This window comes from Balaenoptera borealis (assembly GCF_965194805.1).
Source record: "Balaenoptera borealis genome assembly, chromosome: 10".
Classification (NCBI taxonomy): domain Eukaryota; kingdom Metazoa; phylum Chordata; class Mammalia; order Artiodactyla; family Balaenopteridae; genus Balaenoptera; species Balaenoptera borealis.
Window position 1 is genome coordinate 59,059,072 of NC_138874.1, and position 23,586 is coordinate 59,082,657.

The 23,586-nt window shown below is 37.6% G+C and overlaps 1 protein-coding gene across 5 annotated transcripts; it reads right to left on the bottom strand.

Annotated features, from left to right (window-relative positions):
* Positions 1-51: 51 nt before the first annotated feature.
* On the bottom strand, positions 52-23,455 carry AP3M1 (adaptor related protein complex 3 subunit mu 1). 5 transcript variants are annotated; one of them, XM_082408778.1, is made up of 10 exons: positions 23,165-23,195; positions 17,635-17,729; positions 13,453-13,728; positions 12,587-12,758; positions 8,619-8,756; positions 6,459-6,544; positions 5,326-5,459; positions 4,244-4,451; positions 2,638-2,782; positions 52-2,167 (listed from the first exon to the last, which is right to left on the bottom strand). In XM_082408778.1, the coding sequence occupies exons 3-10, from the start codon at positions 13,723-13,725 to the stop codon at positions 2,067-2,069; spliced, it is 1,257 nt and encodes a 418-aa protein (XP_082264904.1). In that variant the 5' UTR covers positions 13,726-13,728; positions 17,635-17,729; positions 23,165-23,195; the 3' UTR covers positions 52-2,066. The 5 variants fall into 5 exon arrangements, with proteins under 5 accessions (XP_082264904.1, XP_082264905.1, XP_082264903.1 ...); XM_082408779.1 differs by lacking the exon at positions 23,165-23,195 and adding an exon at positions 22,746-23,118; XM_082408777.1 differs by lacking the exon at positions 23,165-23,195 and adding an exon at positions 22,683-23,118.
* Positions 23,456-23,586: the final 131 nt, after the last annotated feature.

A 23,586-nucleotide genomic window follows, 5' to 3' on the forward strand; every position in this document is an offset into this window, starting at 1 on the left:
AGGCATGCCCAGCTGAGAATGCTCAATTAACAGTCAAGCTAAAAAATCAACTTGCTGCTTTCATCTTTTTATTGACAGTGTAGCCAGAGCTAGAGAAAGGACTTACTGGATTCAATCAAATTAATAAATACAATAATTTAATTGTAAAAGGAAACAGTCTACTTGGAAGTTTTAGCAGAAATTGCTAGAAGCAAGGGACTCTTGGCATACAATCTGCTTGTATATGAGAAGATAGCACAGAAAGAAAATTAGTCCATATATGGATGATTGAGATTAGGGATTCTGCAGAAAGAGAAGTAAATGTATTGATTGCTCTTTTGAGGTATGAACTTTGAAGAGGAAGACATTAAAATGAAAAGCAATTGAACTGGGTATCCAATCTTAGGCAAAGGGAATAAATATTTGGCAACATCTTAATTTTAGCTGCCAAGCTGATATTGGTTACCCTAGAAGTTACTAAGTTGCAAAAAGTAACCTTTCCTATTAGATGAAAGGCAGGCTGGGTGCCCTAGGCAGGCAAAGGTAAGAATGCTGCTGTACAGTGGGCTCCCTGTACCAGCACCAACCACTAGCCCTGACAGCAGAATGGGATGAGTGTAAGGGCTACGGTTAGCATGATAACGGTAAGGGATAAGTTGACAATGAAAAGAATGGAGTCACAAAGAGAAAGCTAATAGCAAGAACAAGCACTTACATCTTAACTTTCTCCATTCTTCATGTCTAATGAAGCAAAATAACTGGGCAAGGACTTCGAAGTCAATCAAGTTAAATGATAACAACTGTGGACTGACTTGCCAACCATGAAGATCAATACAGGTTTATCAATGCTACTGAGGATTTTGTTTCTGCCTCATTATAGTGTACTTTCATGTACTTTGTCAGTACAGTAGAGACATTTAAGTACTCCAGTGACAGTTACAACAATAGTTTCAGGAAAGAATCTACTGACTTTTCATATTGTGAAAAGATTAGGGAATTGGGAAGCACAAAATATGAAAAGGGAGTTCCCCTGAAGACAAGGAGTGTAGGCAAGTTGAAACCCTTAAGAACAACAACAAAAAGAGAGAAAAGATTAAAAAAAAAAAAAAGATTGACAACAGTGAGGCAGGCACATTTTCTTCCTTTAGCTGAACTAGGGCATGAGGCCTTCAGGCTAACTGGTTTTAAGTGGTGTTGGATAAGCTTTATAAAACATGAAGATGGCAAAGGTTCACTTAAGTTTCTCTTTTACTACATTAATTTGCTTAAAATCTCAAATGCTTGTGCTTGCAATAACTTCCTAAAAGCAGAAGTAGTGTTCCCTCCCTTTTATTACCTTAAAGCATTCACCCCTTTGATACAAATCATTTTTACTGTGCTAACAGCTGAACCAAGTGGCACAAAACTGAGATGGTACTTACTGCAGCAAGGTCCCTATAAATCAAAATCTGAGCTTTACATAAAAATCTTATTTATAAAAAATACAATATCAAGTACAGTGAGAATGGAGCATGGAGCAGCAGTGCTCCCTGCCAGGGCCATGTGAAGTGGCTTTTGCTACAGTGCTTGCTTAATGGCATAAGTGAAAAGCTGAATAAGGCAAACACTTGAAGAGGCAGTTTTCTGTAAACTTCTTGGGGTGGGAGGAATTTTTCCTGTGTTGGGACAGAAGATTTGGGATGGCTAAGATCAAGTGTGACATTTGGCTGCACTTGATACATCAATTACAGACTAAGATAGCTCCTGCTGAGACCAGCTCACTTGTTTTAGGAGAGAGGTTATCACTGTAGACTTTTGCCTTGACTGTTAAAATATGCAGCCTCCAGCTGGTGTCTCCCTATGGAGGAAATCACCTCTAAAATCTTCCTAAGTGACAAGATACAAATAAGCTAAGTCATTCAGAAGTTTCCTTAGCTTAAAGCTCCTTAAGAACCCTACATTGATTACTAAGCAACTCTGTTAGCGGTGTGTGGCTCGACACAAATGCTTTAACTAGAATATGTATTCCCATCCAATTGGTACCTAATGGTAATAAACTGTAATGACACTTGGAAAACAAACATATCTTGAGGAATTCTGGCCTCTTCTCATGTCCTCACTTGGAACTTTCCAGCTTTCGTGACATATTTGACTCCTTTAAATGGCTTATATTTCTCCCCATACATGTCCAAGCGGTTTACTTTTAAGCCTGTGTCAAAAAGAATAGGTAAGGAAAGGAATAAATTACTATCCTGGTAACACCAACCAATACAATATTTGCTTAGCAAATAGAGTTTACTACACAGTAAATCTGACATTAACCAGTGTCCTTGTCACCATTTGGAAGCAATGTTCCTTCTACCATTCACAGATTATAGCACTATGGAAGTATGGTTTTAGTTCAGATTCCCATGTGGACAAGCAGTGTCTTTTAGGATAATTCTACTTTCTGTGAGTATGAATGGCTCCTTTCTTTGTGCTTGAATGAGGGTAGGGGTGAAGGGAAGCTGTGTGAAATAAGGTGCTCTCCAAAATCACTGTACCCATAGCACAGAGTAAAAGGCATGCTGGAGCTGTTGCTCTTTGTAGAGACGGAATGTCAGTTACCCTTCTAAGATCCTAGTAGCTGACCTCAGCAAAACTCAATTACCCTTAAACACAAGTCAAATTTCTCCTTACCTGAAATGGCAAGCTGCTGGATCTTGAACTGTATGTTGAGGCTTGGATTCTCTTCTGGCTTAGGTGCTCCAGATTGTAAATTTACCAGTCCTTTAAGACTGGGGAGCTTTTGTGGAGTGATTTTTCCCACATCCCACGTTAGTACCTTAAAAAGACATAAAAAGCAAAAACATTCTGAACTATTTATTAAAGACATATGTTCAAAGACACCATAAACTTCTGTACAAAATAAAGCACAGTGTCTTGGAAACAGACCTGGGATTTCCACTGAGTTTTATCACTAATTAGCTCTGTGACTCTGAATGAAGAGTGAGGGCAGAGAACCAATGTTTGTTAAGCATCTACTTTTGGATATAGCACTGTGCTTAGCACTATTCATGTGCTGTCTCACAGAAGCCTGTAATGTGAATTTTGTCTTCTTTTAACAAAGAGGAAACTAAAGCTCTGAGGTCAAATGACTTGCTCAAGGTCACACGGCTAGTTAGAGGCAAGGCTGGGATTTGAACCTACAGCTCTCTGGTGTCAAATGTTCTTTCCACTATACCACCTTTACTGTTTATCTCTGGGCCTAAGTTTATTTTTCCGTAAAATAAGAAGATGGGCCTAAATTGGTGTTTTTAAACTTTTAGTGATGGAACCCTTTGTTCAAATGAAATCTTTAGTGAGGAAGCTCAGTAACAGATGAGAAAGTGAAGCTATTATGTTTGAAGCTGGGGTGAAGGGCCAGGGATCTGGAGCTCCCCCTTCACTTCTCAGCCATGTGTGGTCTCTGGGGAGATTCTTCAAATCCTCAGGATTGGATTAGATGATCTTTAACATTCAATGGTTTTACTAAAAAAAAAACCAAAACCCCTTTTCATTTACCAGGTAGCTCAATGACTCCACTGAGGAAAAGAATCATTTTTTACCCAAGCAGGAAGCAGAGAGAAAAATCATCTTTTACAATTCCTCTGAAATCCTTCTGCTAGAGGCAAATATATGTAGGGGGAGAAGGCAGCTTTCCTAGCCAACATCCTCTGTGGAAGAGTATGAAACAATGCTTTTAAATGAGAAAGGAAGAGAAAGGTCTTAATCAATTTCTACAGAAAATTTAACAATTAATAGATTATAATATCTATTAACAATTAATAGATCATTATATCCACAAAATGCTTTTCTCTTTTTAAAAAGTTTTTTACCAGATAGCCTTAGGTTCAAATCCCAACCTTGCCTCTAACTAGCTGTGTGACTTTGAGCAAGTCACTTGACCTCAGAGCTTTAGTTTCCTTGTTTGTTAAAGGAAGACAAAATTTATATCACAGGCTTCTATGAGACATCTTCCTCATTGAAGAGTGAGTGAATCTCTGGATTATCAATGGATAAGTAAAGGCAGACTCTGAAGGAAGAAAGAATGAGTCTCACTTTTCTGTTCGTCGACTCAGCAGCAGATGCAGGATTCCCTCTTCAGGCAGTGGCAGAAGCACAGCACAGTATGCATTCTAGGTTTTGTTAGGAACTTTAATTTTAACCAAGATATTAGACCCTTCCCTCTGTCCCCCCACATCCCCAAAGCACAAAATAAAGATTGCAGAAACACTTGCTCACTCTTGATTTTAGGTGGCTGTACCTTGGTAACTGGATCAAATGTATAGCTGCCTTGTGTTGGTGTCAGGTTCATATTCAACACAACCTTTGGCATGTGAACTGTCACTGTGATTCCTTCAATAGTTTTCCCCATATTTTGCTTTGGTCCAATTGTAATATCAAATCTACCACAAGAACTGTTCTCCTTAAAACTGATGCTATGTTTCACATATACTGGTATTGCCACTAGACTAAAAAGAGAAAGAAAGACACAACCACAAAAACATACAATTAATAGTGTGAGTTCCAGAGGTGGCCTGAAAACCTCAGTCCAGAGTATCCTATACCCCCAGAACCGCAGATTGAGTATGTGTACCAGGGCAGGTTGAGTATAGCACAGTGTTCTGGAACCACTCTGCTAGGAATTATACAATTTCTGAGCAGTAAGTATACAAATCAAGATAGAAATCTAAAGCTTAATTATACTATAAACAATTGGGGCAAATAGCCCTAGTTTAAAGAAATGAATTAAGATCCCATAGAAAGATAATTTAAAATTATACAAACTAAATAAATCAGTTTCTATGTGGTAAGGGCCAAGAAACAATTCCTCTGCTTTTAAGTCCTGTTCTGATGTTACCAAAATACTCTGATATTTTCAAGGGACAAACCAGCTACAACCCATGATGCTAAATCATTTAAATCATTCATTTAAACTTCAGTGCAGAGAAGAGTGACTTCAAGCCAGTTAGTTGAAGAATGTCCTACAGAGCTACAGGTAAGTCTGTCTCCTTCTATCAGCCATGACGTCCACAGACCACAGTAAAATTATGGCATGGGTTCACAGTTTCGCCCAGGTTATGCATGGTCCAAAATGCTTGCTCTCAGGTATATATTCTTACTACAGTCTAATGTACTACTACTCTATACTCTTAAGATTCAAAGTATACTGATTATGTTAGACACACATTTTCACCAGTTCTTCCTGGGTCTCCTGGTGAGCAATGGCTAAAGGGAGCAATGATGAATTCAAGTACCCAACTTGTCAGAATGAAACAGGGAAAAGTGAGTTCTATGCAGTACACTGATATATGACAGGAGATTCTGACTGATGCATCAACATACTTTTGTGAGCTGACACGATATGATATAAGTCGGAAGTTTCCATCTGGAGGAATAAATGACAAAACTCTTTCAGATTCCCAACGCTTGAACCGGATGCAGGGGTGGAAGCTGACATCATCTAGAAGCCTTGGGTTCTGCCAGGGAAACAGAAGACAACCATATTTATAAAGTATAATGGGGCTTCCCTGGTGGCGCAGTGGTTGAGAATCTGCCTGCCAATGCGGGGGACACGGGTTCGAGCCCTGGTCTGGGAAGATCCCACATGCCGCGGAGCAACTAGGCCCGTGAGCCATAGCTACTGAGCCTGCGCGTCTGGAGCTTGTGCTCCGCAACAAGAGAGGTCGCGACAGTGAGAGGCCCGCGCACCGTGATGAAGAGTGGCCCCCACTCGCCGCAACTAGAGAAAGCCCTCGCACAGAAACAGAACTCGCACAGAAGACCCAACACAGCCAAAAATAAATAAATATTTTTTTAAAAAAAAAAATAAAGTATAATGAATATTGCAACTCTAATTCAGATATTGTGAGAAATTAATATGCTTCATCAAGATAGAGAAGTCATGTAAGAGTTTATTATGATCACATCAACACAACTTTACAGTTTCACAATGCTTTAAAGTCTGCAAATATTTTATATACATTGTTTTATTTGAATTTCAATAACTATGAGGTAGAAAATGTGAGTGGTATCATTTCCATTTCATAGATGAAAAAACTGAGGTTCAAAGAGCTCAGGGTCAGGACAAGTTAGAGGCAGAGGTAGCATCAGAGCTCAGTTCTCTTTACGGTTCTTAGTAGTGTATCATGCTGTATCTAAAATGATGCAAAAGATCAATGCCCTTTCATATCAACAAAGCATGTAATAATTCAGGAAAAGCAGCACCACAAATTTGCAGACGCCAGCCGGCCATTTAAGCTACTTCTAGCATACTCAGAGGCAAAGACCCCTCCTCAGCCTTTCCATAAAGGCAATGCTCATCATGTAAGCTACTGTCTTTGGAAGCTGTGTTAGGAATATTTCTTAGATAATCCTTTGCAATCTAAAACAAACATGTCTCAGTATTTATCATTTCATTTAGTACTTCACATGTATTAGGCTTGCAAGGAGCTACAAAACAGGAGAACAAAACTTACCATGAAAGAAAGGGAAAGGTCAGGCATTCCAGATAGCTTAATGCAAGCATCAATTACCCCCTGAATTTCTGCAAAGACTGTAGATCCTAAAGAAAGAAATAAAGGTGATAACATCATTGGAATCTGCATCTTTACTAGAGCTATCACTGTATCTGAAGTAATGGAGATATCTCCTGGGTGTCAGACATACTGAAGCTTTGCACATCTATTAAAAGGTTAGTGGACAGAGGACCCATTACACTAGTTCAGATAGCTTCTTTACTGAGTGCCATGGCCTGTACCTATCTCTGGTTAGAATATGACAATTCTAAGGAAAATCAAATCTGTCCCTATCTTTATAGTGTCAATCTTGTAAGACTGCTGGATGTGAAGTTAAAATACTTTTTTTCCAGTGATTTTTTAAATTAAAAAAAAATTTTATTCAATTTTTAAAGGTTACTTTTCATTTACAGTTATTACATTAACTGTAAGTTAAACAGTTAAAACATTGGCTATATTCCGTGTTGTACAATACGTTCTTGAGCTTCTCTTACACCCAATAGTTTGTGTCTCCCATTCTCCCACCCCACCCCACAATGGTAACCACTAATTTGTTCTCTATATCTGTGAGTCTGCTTCTTTTTTGTTAAATTCAATAGTTTGTTGTATTTTTTAAGATTCCACATATAAGTGATATCATACAGTATTTGTCTTTCTTTATCTGGCTTATTTCACTTAGCATAATGACCTCCAAGTCCATCCATATTGCTGCAAATAGCAAAATTTCATTCTTTTTTATGGCTGAGTAGTATTCCACTGTGTATACATCTTCTTTATCCATTTATCTGTTGATGAACACTTAGGTTGCTTCCATATCTTGGCAATTGTAAATAATGCTATGAACACTGGGGTGCATGTATCTTTTCAAATTAGTGTTTTTGTTTTCAAAATTAAAATATTTTAATGACCTTTTTTTTTTTTTTAGAATCCATATATATGTGTTAGCATACGGTATTTGTTTTTCTCTTTCTGACTTACTTCACTCTGTATGACAGACTCTAGGTCCATCCACCTCACTACAAATAGGTCAATTTCGTTCCTTTTTATGGCTGAGTAATATTCCATTGTATATATGTGCCACATCTTCTTTATCCATTCATCTGTTGATGGACACTTAGGTTGCTTCCATGTCCTGGCTATTGTAAACAGAGCTGCAATGAACATTATGGTACCATGACTCTTTTTGAATTATGGTTTTCTCAGGGTATATGCCTAGTAGTGGGATTGCTGGGTCGTATGGTAGTTCTATTTTTAGTTTTTTAAGGAACCTCCATACTGTTCTCCATAGTGGCTGTATCAATTTACATTCCCACCAACAGTGTATGAGGGTTCCCTTTTCTCCACACCCTCTCCAGCATTTATTGTTTGTAATGGCTCCTATTTCTTAAAAGTTAACAGGAAGCTTAGTCCATTTCATTAGAAACTTGGCTAATGTTATTTAAAATATTTTAACAATAAATCAAAGTTAAAATATTTTAAATAAAATTAGCCAAGTTTCTAATGAAATGGACTAAGCTTCCTGTTAACTTTTAAGAAATAGGGGCCATTATTCTTTAATAGTACAGCTATTATTCCATACAATGGAATTTTATAATAAAAAGGGCACTCACTGTAGAGATAGTGTCTATAATTCACAGTAACTCATATTCACACACCAACTAGCTGTGTGACCTTGAACAGATTACTTAACTCCTCTAAGCCTCAGTTTCCCCATGTATAAAATGTGAGGGTTGGACTAGATGTTTTTAATAAAACATTATGATTCTAATACAGTACTGTTCTTTAGTCTGGGGTCTTTACTAGAAGGACTGCACATAAAGTGGTAGCAAAAAATATGGTGCATAGTAGATATACAACAAATATTAAACTGAATAAATGGCAAGATGGAAATGAATATAGGGTAATAATTGGCTTAAAGTAAGGTGGCATGAGATCTGATTTACAAAGGTTTGGCATTTCTCAACTAGAGGTTATGAAAATAATATGTAACCTCTGGACAAAATAAACAGATTTGAAAATGAATGCCTTTCCACTGAAATGCATACTGCCAAGGGATTTCGGTTTTCTATTCAGCTTATGTCAGCTGAACTGTTTTTTCCCTGATAATATGCACACAATTACCTGATTTATCTATAATTGCATCTATTTCTTCAACGACATCAAAATAGGCTTCATTGTTTGTGTACTTTACCCCTGCTCGGCGCCATGGGATGTTGGACAGCTGCCCAGTGGGGAGTGTGTCCCCAACATTACTACTGCCTAGAAACCAGAAAAACAGAAAGCAAAGCTAACACATAAGATGCTCATGAGAAAAGCTCTTAACAGAAAAAAAACTCAAGTACTTTAGCTGCTTCTTTAGTGTTTGGGTTTTTCTCCACTGAAGTTGTGGATGGTTTACAGAATTGTCAGAGACATATCCATACCTATGTGATCAAATTTCTAGAAGACAGAAATAGGCCATGTGGTCCTGTGTCTATCTGCCAAACCAGGTTAAATTCATTTACTTATCTTTTGCTTCCTGTGTGTTAACAGTAACCTAACCTAATTCCAGTGGCTCAACAACAGAATCTCATCCTGCTACCACTGATGAAAAAAAGAGGCTGGTTGTTTCAAAACCCTCTGCTGATAAAATGTCTGCACTGAGAATACAGAGTGATAAGTAGGCCATTTGGTATTCAGCTTAAATTATACATGAGATGCCGCCAAGCAGAGTTAACTGGCTGAAGAACATACTCTGGCTGTTTCCCATTTTAAGGTCAGCACACCCATATGGCACACCCACATGCAATATGGCTAATGTTCAAAATCTGGCTAATTTCCTGGTAAACTGACATATGTCTGAAAATAAGTCTGGTTGTCCAAAACATACACCCTTGAGCTGTGACATATTTAACATTCTGGTTAATTTACTTTTCCAACTCAAAAGTAGTACATGCTTAACAATAACAACAACATGTGAAAAGTTCAGAAAAGTAGCTAAAAAAAAATCTATCTTCCTATCACCGAAATACAACTACTATTAACGTTTTGGTATATTTCTTTAAACATTTCCCTCAGAACAGGTTGCATTTATTATTTTTTTCTATTTTGATAATTTTGCTTTTTTCAGATTTCACTTTAAAATATACAGTTGGCCCTTGGGACTTCCCTGGTGGCGCAGTAGTTAAGAATCCGCCTGCCAATGCAGGGGACGCGGGTTCGATCCCTGGTCTGGGAAGATCCCACATGCCTCGGAGCAACTAAGCCCGTGTGCCACAACTACTGAAGCCCGCGTGCCACAACCAATGAAGCCTGTGTGCCTAGAGCCCGTGCTCCGCAACAAGAGAAGCCACCGCAATGAGAGTCTGCTTGCCGCAACTAGAGAAAGCCCACATGCAGCAACGAAGACCCAACGCAGCCTAAATAAATAAATAAAATAAATAAAAATTTATTAAAAATAATAAAAATACAGTTGACCTTTGAACAACGCAGGGTTTAGGGGTGCTGATCCCTGTGCAGTTGAAAATCCATGTATAATTTTACAGTTGGTGTTCTGTACACATGGTTCTGCATCAACAGATTCAACCAACTGTGGATTGTGTAGTACTATAATATGTATTTATTGAAAAAAATCTGACTTTAAGTGGACTTGGGCAGTTCAAACCCGTGTTTGATTGTAGTTGCAGTCAAAGTACGCATACAACTTTGTAGTGTAATTATGGTTGGTGTTCCTGTCTCCAACCCTGTTGCCTTCCAGAATTTTCTAAAAACACTGCTTTAATCTTCCTGTTCAAAAACTTTAAACGTTTCCCCACTGGCTTTATGATTAAAGCTAAATATTTAGACTAGCATTCTAGGACTTCCTCAACTTAACTTTTTAATTTTATCTCACTACTCAACTGAAAAACAGCTCTGCTTCTATTAAACAGGTTAATACAATTCAAGATTTTTCACTGTGTTTTTTCTCATACAGTTCCATCTATGAAGAATGTTCTTATTCCTCCCTCTCTTCCTAAATTCTATTGATTCTCCAGGACCCCGTCCTAGGGCTACCCACTACAGTTCAGGAGAGATTACTTTATCCACTGAACCACTCTCTTGATCTTTATAATGTATTGCCTTAACAATCCATGTTATGGGACTTCCCTGGTGGTCCAGTGGTTAAGACTCAGCGCTCCCAGTTCAGGGGGCCCGAGCTCGATCCCTGGTCAGGGAAATAGACCCTGCATGCATGCTGCAACTAAGAGTTCGCATGCAGCAACTAAGAAACCCACATGCAGCAACTAAGAAGCCTGCACGCTGCAACTAAGATCCCACATGCCGCAACTAAAGATCCCATGTGCTGCAACTAAGATCCGGAGCAGCTAAACAAATAAAAATAAAATAAATAAATATAAAAAAAATCAATTTTTAAAAATTTTATATTTCACTAATTTTTTTCTGACTATAAAATACATGTTCATTTTGGAAATCAGAAAGTATAATGCAAGAATAAAGATAATATGTAGTTCCTTAGCTGGAGATGGTATTATAAACTTTAGAACATTTTTTGTGGGAATATTTATGTATAATTAAGAGTAACTTTTTATGGTTGTGTGCTTTTTTTTTTTTTTCTTTTTTGGCCACGCTGCACAGCTTGTGCAATCTTAGTTCCCCGACCAGGGACTGAACCCGGGCTCCAGCAGTGAAAGCAAGAAGTCCTAACCACTGGACTGCCAGGGAATTCCCTGTTTGTTTGTTTTTTTTTCCATTTAATATTACACCATGTGTACCCTCCAGTGTCACTACACCATCTATAAAGTATGGAATTGCTTTTCAAAATCTTATACTGTTACTTATATGTTTTAATTTTTTTTTCCAGTTTCTCATCCAGAGTTTATGTTTTAGGAGCAAAGACACCCCATCTTATCTTTCCTTAAATTTCTCCTGACACTCAGTCTTGCCCAGAGGATGAATAAAGGAATGATCACTTTCTTATAGGCCTCTCTTACCCCATTTTTTAGGTCAGTGAACTTGGAAAGGGGTTTGCAATGGTGGACAGTATAGCTGAAGTGGCATATAACATTTCACAGAAATCATTCTCTAGAAGACTTTGATACTTTCAAAAGTATATCATCCTCTGGATGTACCTAATTTCTAGCTATACTCAAGAATTAAACCAAAATTAGAAGTTTGTAACACAAATACAAGGCCCACAATGCATGAAATCTCACAAATAGACTAATTTTCTCTTTTTAATATATCTTCTATATGTACAAAATAAAGACTTGGAGGAGATGGTATGTACTCTGTGGTGCAGTCTTAAATTTTCTACACTCTAGTAATTGTGGGGTATGCAGCATAATGCCAGTTTTATAATGCTATTTTTTTTTAATTAATTAATTAATTTATTTATTTATGGCTGTGTTGGGTCTTCGTTTCTGTGCGAGGGCTTTCTCTAGTTGTGGCAAGCGGGGGCCACTCTTCATCGTGATGCGCGGGCCTCTATCGCGGCCTCTCTTGTTGTGGAGCACGGGCTCCAGATGCGCAGGCTCAGTAATTGTGGCTCATGGGCCCAGCTGCTCAGCGGCATGTGGGATCTTCCCAGACCAGGGCCCGAACCCGTGTCCCCTGCATTGGCAGGCAGATTCTCAACCACTGCGCCACCAGGGAAGCCCTATAATGCTATTTTTTAATTTTATTTTTTTCCCAGCTTTACTGAGATATAATTGACATATAACATTGTATTAATTTAAGGTACACAACATAATGATTTGATATATGTATATATTACAAAATGATTACCACAATAGTTAACAGCCGTCACTACATTGGCTTCTTTATGATTAACTGGGATAATTTATTCAGTCTTACTAGTTAGTGTTAAACAATAGTAATAATATTTTTGTAGTCTTGTAGCAAAATAACAGAAGAGTAATAGCCAAAAGTTCTGTATCATTTAAGATATAGTCTCTTTTCATGAAAAGAAATATACATCCATTTTAACATTATCACTAACTATAATTCTGGCCAAAATGGACTACCTTAATAATCTGCCAGATCATAAGCAAAAACGAATTGTTTATGAAGTTTTAATGGCTCAGTTCCTAACAGAGTGTGTTTCACCTTACCTGTAATAGAGTTGACGACAGAACGCAGAATTGTTGGTGGTTTAATCAATTCTTTCAAAATGTTAGATTCAGTAGCCAGTGGAAATCCATTGTCTAACATTTCTTCCAAGAGCTCATATACTATGACCACATTATCCTTAATTGCAGCCTCCGAACACTCACCAAAGTAGTCCTAACAAAATGTACATAACATTGCACAATGGAAGACATGAAGACAGGCTTGCTAAATACTTTTTGTTCTAAAGGGTAAGCTTACAGTAGCGTAATTCATTGTTTAAGATGTTGAAAATATGTAAAACAGAGGGAAAAAAACCTCCATAGTTCTATATACTATTTCTCAACATTTCCTTAATATTTTTAAATTGAATTGAATTCCTATTACATATTATGCCAGAAAGTACACTGAAATGTTAAAACAGAATGTGAACTATAAACTTCATTCCCCGATTAGGTACTCCAAAAAACAAAGATCAGTTTAAAATTATTGGTATATTCAGCAAGACAAGAAAGAAATAAAGTGTAAGTATTGGAAGATTTCATAACCAGTAAAAATCGTGGTACTATTCAGAGAAATGTATGTGGAGGGCACTATTATTTCCTGATGACATAATTTATAATACATAAAAAAAATACAGCTTCCATGACCATGAGATTGTTTTGTTCTTCTAAAACAGTAACTGGAGCACCATGTGTACTACTGTATGCCCTACTAAAAAGGTTTATGTTTATGAACTTATGCTTAGTTGAAAAGAAGAGGGAGAGAGAGACAGAGAAACAGACTATACAGCAAAAACTGGGTATTTAAAGAATATAATCATAATATAACTTGGATAATTCAAATTCAAAATATCTGATGAATAACCAACCTGAAAAGTATCAGCAACTCGATGTAGGAACTCAATTACAAAGAGAGGTGGCACTTCAGTCTGTATGACAGAGACAAAGAAGAGCTTATCCCGGTAGATACTGATGAGGTAGTGGTGAGGTGTTGAAATAACAGGTGGTACATTTTCAACATCAGCTGCTTTCTCTTGAGCTTCAAAGAAATAATCACAGACAGACTGGCTCACAACACTCTTCCAGTGCTTCTCTAGAAATATGTCACCGGAACAGTTTATGAGAAATAGACTGTGGATCATTTTCTGGGGGAGGAAAAAAGTTTAAATTTAGTATATATCAAAAAAGTATCCTTGTATTATCTGGACACCAAAACCAGACAAAGGCAATACAAGAAACTACAGACCAATATCAGTTAAGACTATAGGTGTAAAAATCCTCAACAAAATACTAGCAAACTGAATCCAGCAACATATAAAAAAAGATTATAACCCTGACCAAGTGGGATTTATTCAAGAATGCAAGGTTCGTTCAACATATGAAAATCAATCAACACAATATACAATATTCATAAAATAAAAAACAAAAAATATAATCATTTCAAAAGGCGCAGAAAAATCATCTGACAAAATCCAACAACCTTTTGTAATTAAAAACATTTAAACTAGGAATTGAAAGAAACTTCCTCAACCTGATAAAGAGCATCTATGAAAATACCATAGCTAGGGACTTCCCTGGTGGCGCAGTGGTTAAGAATCTGCCTGCCAATGCAGGGGACATGGGTTCGAGCCCTGGTCCGGGAAGATCCCACATGCTGCGGAGCAACTAAGCCTGTGCGCCACAACTACTGATCCTGCGCTCTAGAGCCAGTGTGCCAAAACTACTGAGCCCATGTGCCACAACTACTGAGCCTGCACTCTAGAACCCATGCTCCGCAACAAGAGAAGCCACCGCAATGAGAAGCCCGCGCTCTGCAACGAAGAGTAGCCCCCACTCTCCGCAACTAGAGGAAGCCCGCGCACAGCAACGAAGACCCAGTGCAGCCAAAAACAAACAAATAAATAAATTAATTAATTAAAAAAAAAAAGAAAAGAAAATCCCATAGCTAACATTTAATACTTAAAGACCAAAAGCTTTCCACTTAACATAAAGAACAAACAATGATGTCATTTTCACCACTTCTATTCAATGTGGTACTGGAGGTTCTAGCCAGGGCAATTAAGCAAGAAAATGAAACAGAAGGCTTCCAAATTGGAAAGGAAGAAGCAAAACGATCTCTATTTCCAGATGATATTATCTTGCATGTAGAAAATTCTAAGAATTACACATACACATGCACACACTAATTACTAGAGCAATAAATGAGTTAAGCAAGGTTGCAAAATATAAAATTAATATAAAATATCAAGTATTTCTACACATTAGCAATGAATAATCTGAAAATGAAATTGAGAAAGCAATTCAAAAGCATCAAAAAGATCAAAATATTTAGGAAAAAATTTAACAAAAGAAGTGTAAGACCTGTACATTGAATATTATAGAACATCACTGAAAGAAATTTAAAAGACCTAAAAAAATGGGAAGACCTTTCATGCTTACAGATTGGAAGACTTAATACTGTTAAGATGACATGACTCCCCAAATTGATCTACAGATTCAATGCAATCCCTATTAGTATACCAGCTGCCTTTTTTTAATGGAAACTGAGAGGCTGATCCTGAAATTCATATGGAGATGAAAGAGACCAAGAATAACCAAAACAATCCTGAAAAAGAAGAACAAACTTGGAGGACTCACACTTCCTGATTTCAAAACTTGATGTAAGGTACAGTGAGGTGCTGGTACAAAGAGAGTCATACAGATCAATGGAATAGAATTGAAAGTTCTTAAAATAACCCTTACGTATACGGTCAATTGATTTTTGACAAGAGTGCTAAGACCATTCAGTGGGGGAGAGGATAGTCTTTTCAACAAATGGTGCTGGGACAACTGGATTTCCACATGCATAATAAAGAAGTTGGACTGCTATCTCATACCATATACAAAACTTAATACAAAATGTATCAAAGACCTAAATATAAGAGCTACAACAATAAAACTCTTAGAAAAAATATATGCATAAATCTTCATGACCCTGGATTAGAAAATGTTTTTAAGATATGACATCAAAAGCACAAGGAACAAAAGAAAAAAACAGATAACGCAGACTTACATCAGAATTAAAACCTCTGTGCTTCAAAAGGCATTATCAAGAAAGTAAAAAGACAACCTTCAGAATGAGAAAATAATTGCAAACCATACATCTTACAAGGGACTACTATCCAGAATATATAAAGAACTCTTACAACTCAATAATAAAAAGACAAATAACCCAATAAAAAATGTGCAAAGAATTTGAAAAGACATTTCTCCAAGGAAGATATACAAACAATTGGCTGATACGCACTAGAGAAGATGCTCACTATCTTTTCAAAATATGAACTAAAATCACAATGAGATAACATTTCATATTCTCTAGGCTAGATATAATCAAATCAAAAGGCAGACAATAACAAGTGTAGACAAGTTTGTGAAGAAACTGGAACCCTCATACATTGCTGGTAGGAATGTAAAACAGTGCAGCTGTGCGGAAAGCAGTTTTGAGTTCTTCAGAAAGTTAAAGACTGAGTTACCAAATGACCCAACAATTCTACTCCTAGGTATACACCCAAGAGAACTGGAAACATATGTCCATACAAAAACTTGTACACGAATGTTCTTAGCAACATTATTTATAATAGTCAAAAAGTGGAAACAATCCAAATGTCTATCAACTGATGAATGGATTCATCAACTGATGAATGGATTCATCAACCAATGAATGGATAAATAATAAATATCCAAAATGAAATGTTATTCAGCCATAAAAAGAAATGAAGTACCAGTACATGCTACAACAGGATGAACCTTTAAAACATTATGCTAAGTGAAAGAAACCAGATACAAAAGATCACATATTGTATGATTCCATTTGTATGAAATGTCTAGGATTCAGGCAAATGCACGGAGACAGAAAGTAGATTAGTGGTTGCTAGGGGCTGGGTAGAGGGGGAAGAATGGGGAGTTACTGGTTTTTGTATTTCTTTTTGAGGTGATAAAAATCTTCTGGAATTAGAGGGACTTCCCTGGTGGTGCAGTGGTTAAGAATCTGCCTGCCAATGCGGGGGACACGGGTTCGATCGAGCCCTGTTCTGGGAGGATCCCACATGCTGCGGGGCAGCTAAGCCCGTGAGCCACAACTACTGAGCCTGTGATCTAGGGCCCACGAGCCACAACTACTGAAGCCCATGTGCCTAGAGCCTGTGTTCCACAACAAGAGAAGCCACTGCAATGAGAAGCCCGCGTACTGCAACGAAAAGCAGTCCCCGCTTGCTGCAACTAGAGAAAGCCCATGCGCAGCAACGAAGACCCAACACAGCCAAAAATAAATAAATAAAATAAATTTATAAAAAAATAAAAATAAAAAATCTTCTGGAATTAGAGATTTGTGAATATACTGAAAACTACTAAACTTCACATTTTTAGAAAACTGCAGTTTAGTAGTTTTCAGTCTAAAAAATGCTGTTTTAATATAATTATTTTTTCAATTAATAAAAAGTATTCTTTAATACCTTGTAACACACAAATCCACTCCCAGGTGGATTAACAGAAATGTGTACAAATGTGCACAAAAAACATGTATAAAAACATACTGTAATAGTGAAAACTATTATTATTTATTAATAGTACAATGGGAAAATAAACTAGTGTGTTATTAAAGGGAAATACACAGCAATGAAAATGAATAAACTATTGCTACATGAAACAAATATGGACGAATCTTACAAACACAATATTGAACAAAGCCAGACACAAAAGGATACATACAGTATGATTCTATTTATATGAAGTTCTAGAACAGACAAAGCTAATCTATAGTTTGAGAAATCAAATGGTTTCTTTTAGGAAGGAGAGTGGGGGTGATGACTGAGACAGGAACAGGGTTGGTCTCCTAAGGTGCCAGTAATGTTTTATTTCTTGATCTAGATGATGGTTACAAGTTGCGTTCATTTTGTGATAATTCATTGGGCTTTATGTTATGGCTTGTATACTTTTCTGAGTGTTAGTTATGCTTCAAATAAAAAGTTTATTGTCCTTGTAATATGGGAGACAGTGGACAAACATCTAATTACCTTAACTTGCTCCTTTCTTTTATATAGATAACATCAGTATCAGGTGTTTAGTGGTCCATTCATTCAAAATTACAGTAGTGAATGATAAATGTAGCCTAAGGAGAAAGAATATAAAATCTATGAATATAATAATTTCTATGTATGAAGATAAATTCCAAAGAGGAAAGGAAGAGTTTCCAGAATGAATTCATTCAATTCTATTGACACAGAAAACAATGACATCAACCTGACCAGTTCTTTTTATAGGAAGTCATTTACTTAATGAAAGCAGTTGACATTTAAAGACTATTTGGTGATGATTTCCTCTTCCCATTTGGTGAATGTTCAATAGTTATTAAGTAAATAATACTAATTACTAAGATGTGCTTTAGCAATTATTGTATTAATAAAGTATGGATGCTGTTAATATTGATAGTTTAGGGTTCCAGTTTATTAGAAAAAGAAAATGTTTCTTTGTTCAAAGGCATCTCTATTTAGCCAAGTAATCAACCTGAGGTGGCAGCAATAAACGCTGATACCTCAGGCTTTGGACCTACTAAATTTTTCCGGATTAATATCTGGAACCTCCTAAATCTTTCCACTTTATCTAGTCAGATGCTTTGTTTAATAGGTTTGCTTTGTGTCAGTTTCTATTTGAGTGTTAAAATACTGCCACTGGAATACAGAGAACCTACTGACTTTTAACCTCTGTTCTCTGATACACTTTAAAAAAATAGAACAGGAGTACCCAGCAATAAGATCTGCAACTAAATTTGCATTATGATGCCTTTTGTGGAATAAAATTTTCATCTGAAATATAAAGTACGATTTAAAGTGGAACATTGGCATCAACTCAATGAGACCCATATTTGAGCACTTCAGGTGAGCCCCCTATGGAATACAGCATCCTTCACAATAATTAATTTTCAGCTTCTTTCAAAGTTTTATTCATTAAAGATAAATGAATTAATAATATCTAAAATTGAGTACTTACTGTGGGCCAGACACTATCCTAGGCACTTTTCTTATATTATCTTATTTAATCCTCACAACTCAATGCTATAATACTGTTCTTATCCCCATTTTACAGATAAGACAATGAAGTCTTGGAAATGATAAGTCAATTATCTAAGATGATACAATAAGTATCAGAGCTAGGATTCAAACCCAGATCTAGTTGAATCTTGAGCTCCTGTTCTTACCTGCCTCTTAGAAACTAATTATCAGGAACACACTCTATTGCATCAGTGTCCAGTACAATTTACTGCAATAATGGACATGTCCTCTATCTGTGCTGTCCGATACAGCAGCCACTAGTCACATGTGAGAACCTGAAATGTGGCTAATGCAACTGAGGTACTGAAGTTTTAATTTTAATTAATTTAAATTTAAATAACTACACGGAGCTGGCTGTTATCATATTGGACTGGGCAGCAAATGTGTTGTTTGAGCTTATAATTTAAGAGGAAGAGTTGAAGGATATGCCTCTTGTTTAGTTAGAAGCCAAAATGTATTCTAATAAATTATTTAGACCAGAAATTATATTTAAGAGAGCTGACATAGGTTATCTTCTTAAACTATTCATCCTAAAGAAAGTGTAGTTCACATGGATCTGTGGTACTCCATTGCCACAATATACCCTAAAAAAGCTGCTTATTCTTGAAGCAAGTGACTTTGTAGTTTCTTTATTAGAGTGGCCAGATTCCTACTCATCCTCTTAAGCTGGTGAAAAATTCTTTCCAGGAAAAGTTTCCACCAAAGTTGTTTTCATTGGCAGTAGTTTAGGTCTCAGAAGAATAGAGCAAGTTAAACTGCCATCTGGATTTATTGCTGTTGTCCTCAGTGCTGAGATGAAAGCACAGCACTTGCAGCTTTCAACAGTGCTTAGCTTCAAAACCCATCTTAACCTTCTATTATAGGAAGAAAGCTTATTTCTTCTATCCATATTAAGACCAAGGGCCTAATGCAAAAAACAAATACCACATGCAGCAGTGTAAATTTGCTTGTTTCTTTAGCTACTTATCCTTTGAGTAGCTGCAGTTCTTTCTTTCATTATTTTAATAAACTTTCTGGGAAAGCTACCACCACAACTATCTTTTTGTTCCTAGTGACTTCTGAGTCAGAAAACAGAATTCTCCAAGCTTATTTTAAAGCCACTTAAGAAACTGTGTTCAGAGGCAGTTCCATCAGAGCCTTGACTGCAGCTTAAATACTTCATAAACCCTCTTTACTGAACGTTGAACACACTCACCCTGATGATTCACAAGCAGTGCAATTACAATAGTCAAAATATCCTTGGAAGAGAGTGTCTAAAAAAGAAAATGTATTCCTTCTGTATATAACAGAATGGAGGCATAGAAGGGCCTGTATCTAAGGTGAGAGAATGAAACCAGAATATAATCTAGCTATTCTGATTTTTAACCAATATTTTGACCCTGTTCATTCAACAGTTTTGAATGTTTTATATATTAAGCAATGGGGATACAAGGTGAACAAAATAAGAGTCCCTGAACTCACAGCATTTAGAGTTCAGCAAAGAAGGCAAACAATTTAATACAGTAAGATGATAGGGGAAATACAGTGTGCTATAAAAATCCACAAGGCTTCAAGGTGAGAAAGAACGTAAGACAAAGAAATCCAGTACAAATTTAGCAACTTCAGAAGGAGGATGGAAGTGATGAGATGAGAATGGAGAAGAAGATAAGCAGAGATGGGTTCACTTTATTCTCAGTGCAATGTAAAATCATTTTTTATGGTTTTATGCAGGGGATTCATGCAACCCAATTTACCGTTTTAAGATCGCACTGTGGAAACTGGATAATTGGGCAACTGAATATTGTGACACTAGTTGAGAGATGAGTTATGTGGTGGTCTAGACTAGAGTGTTGATAATAGGGATGAGTAAAACGAAAAGATAAGAGAAACATTTAGGGTTGAGAAAAGTTTGGGGGGTGGGGAACAGGCAGTGGAGATGAGAGGGAAAACGAGGGATTCAGCCCTGGTCCTAAATAATCTGACCCAATTCTGGATATATTTGACCCCAATGGATATATTCAAAAGACCATTGTATATATAGGTCTGGTGCTTCAGAGAGAAGCCAAACTGGAGATAGATTTGTGAGTACTGTAATCATGATTTTTTATTAATGCAAAATATAACTATAAGGAGACTAAAACTACAAAGAGAGAATGTGTAGAGTAGAAGAGAACCTATGGAAGGAACTTCAAAATCTGAGTAGCATGTGGGTCAAGGAAGTGGACCTGGAAAAAGACTGAGAAGACGTGGCTGAAGAGGGATAAGAAAAAAAAAGGGGGGGGTAGTTTACTAACCAGAGTATGTTAGTGTGTTTCCAGAAAAAAGAAGTGGTAAACATTTTAAATGGCACAAAGAGGTCAAGCTACAAGGAAAACTGAAAATGTCTGTTATTTTACAGTGTTTCTCAACTTTCATTATTGCATCCTAAGATGTCTTTTCAGACTCCCCTTCACTCACACCCCTCCTCCATAAAATTTTAATACCACAGAATATTTCTGTACACCTCTTTATGTACCATAAATAGCTGTGCTTTATACATAAAAGTATGATTTTTTTTTTTTTTTGGCCTCAAAGGAAGCAAATTTTCAGCCTGATGAGAACGTACAATTTAACACATAGAGGCCATTTGGTGATCTTAGTAAGGGCAGTTTCAGTGGTAGCTCAGTGGAATGGTGGAAACAAGATATACTGCAGTGGGCTGAGAAATAAATAGCAAGAAGTTGGAAAAACAGAGATGAGAGTAGATGATCCATTCAAGAACTATAGCTATGAAGGAGAGAAAAAGACAAGAAAATAAATGGAAGTAGTTCATAAAGTTAAGAAAGAATATTTTTAAATGCTGAAGGAAAAATGTGAGTAGAAGGGAAAAGGCTGATGAATTAGAGAGAGGAAATAACTTAACCAAAGAAAAAAAAAAGACCCTGAGAAGGTAGGAGAGGATGGCACTGGGAAACTAGGTGAAAGGATTTGCCTTCCCTAAGGAGAAGGGACACTTTTTCCTCTTTAAACAGAAGGGTAGCAGATTTGTATATTTGGTTGCAAGAAGATGATGGCTTCTATTTTCTCTGTGTAATAGGAGAGAAAGTCATTTGTTGAGAGAGAGCGAATTCCTTTTCTCTACAAATACCATTCGTTATGTGTGAATTGAAATATTATTGAGCTACTTAAAAATATCTAGTCTGCAGGGAACTCCAATAGCCTATTATGTTGACTGTTTAAAAACATTGTAAAATCCTAAGATTCAGTAAGAAAAGCTAACCTTATTGCCAAGAGAGCATTCCTACTAAAGGTATGTTAAGATTCAGGTAATTTTTCATTCATTTCAATCCTCCACTTTTCCTATGGTCTCAAATGAAAGTGTCCTCCGTTCTTCCTAACACTAATTTTTCCACTTGTAATTTTGATCCCATATCCTTTTCTCTCTTCCCAAGTCTTATCTCCTGTTTCTTGAATGTTTAATCTTATACATTAGTTACTTGCTTTCTGCTCTCACACAGAACAAACAAACCCCAAACCTTTTAGGGACCTTGCCAACCATCTTTCACTTCATGCTCCAAACGAAGAAGCATTAGTCTACACTTGCAGTCTCTCCTCTCAATAACTGACTCTATTAAAGCAGTTCTCTCAAATGACCCAATGACTTCCTAATCATCAAATCCAACGACCTATTCTCAGACTTCAACTTCCTCGTTTGATCCTTGCAGCATTTCATGTCACTGATAAGTTTCCCCAAAACAAAACAAATACTTCTTACCAAATTATACGGAACTTCACCTGTCTTGGTTCTCCCCTGGAAAGTTTCTTTCTGGCTTACTTATAAGGATTTTTTTTAAAAAAATAAACTTTTCTTTCATCTTCACCTAAACTACTGTTTCAAACTCGATATATTCCAAGCTCCACAAAATTCCTCCTTCTCATGTGAGGACTCCTAATTTTATACAGGTATCAAGTTCTTAATCAAGCTTCAGCTTCGGGTTCAATCCAAATCCACCAAATCCAACCAAGCACATCGTTTATCACTTTTCCATACTCACTGTCACCTCCTCAGTTTAGAATCCTATCAACTCGTTTCTGAAGAACTGCAACACCGTCCTCACCGCATTACCCCACGCTCATCCAGGCGCCACCCTCTAACGGGACGTCCGCTCAGGACAGTTAAGGATTTTGTCCTCCACAGCAGAAGCCTGGGGGTGAGGTCCGAGTCGTCGGTACTTCAGCTCTCCGTGGGTGACAAGACCTTTTTCCCGCGTCAGAGCACGGTGAGGGACCCCAATGAGCCTGAACCTCTTGAGCCTGAGGGCCTGAAAACACTGGGCTGCAGGTGCACCGTTCCCTTCCGGCCCAGCTGGCAAGAAAGACCGGAAGGCCAGGAGGGAGGCGCGGCCCCGGTCCACAGCACCGGAGACGCACCCGCACCCCAGACAGCAGTCCAGAGCCCGAGCTATTCAGCCTACGTCCCAGTTTTCGTGATGCCCCCCCCACCCCCGTCCGCAGACCCCCAGCCCCCCACACTCACCCCGACTCCTGGGCCAGTCAGTGATTCGACGCGGGGTCCTCTCCGCACGGAGGCCGAGGCAGCTGAGATCGTGAGGACCCCGCAGTTGGGATGCCGGATAGATTGCCTGACTAACAGCTTCAAAGTAACCAACAGTATTGGAAAGAGTAAATGAGTGAGAAGACGTTGAATGAGGAGAAAGACGTCTTTTGAATTTTAGGATATAATCTTCTAGATCATCCAGAGTCTAGATGAATGGGAGCTTTCACATCTTCTGGACTTAGGCGCTCATCCGCAGCCTAAACCAGTCAGGGTGTCCCTACAGTCGGGAGGGCGGGGTTAGGAAGAGCTGTGTACTAGCCAATGGGTGAGGCCGAGAGGTAGAGCCAAATGGCTGTGGCTGGGAGAGGCACGAACTGGGAGGAGCCTAGAGGGGCGGGGTT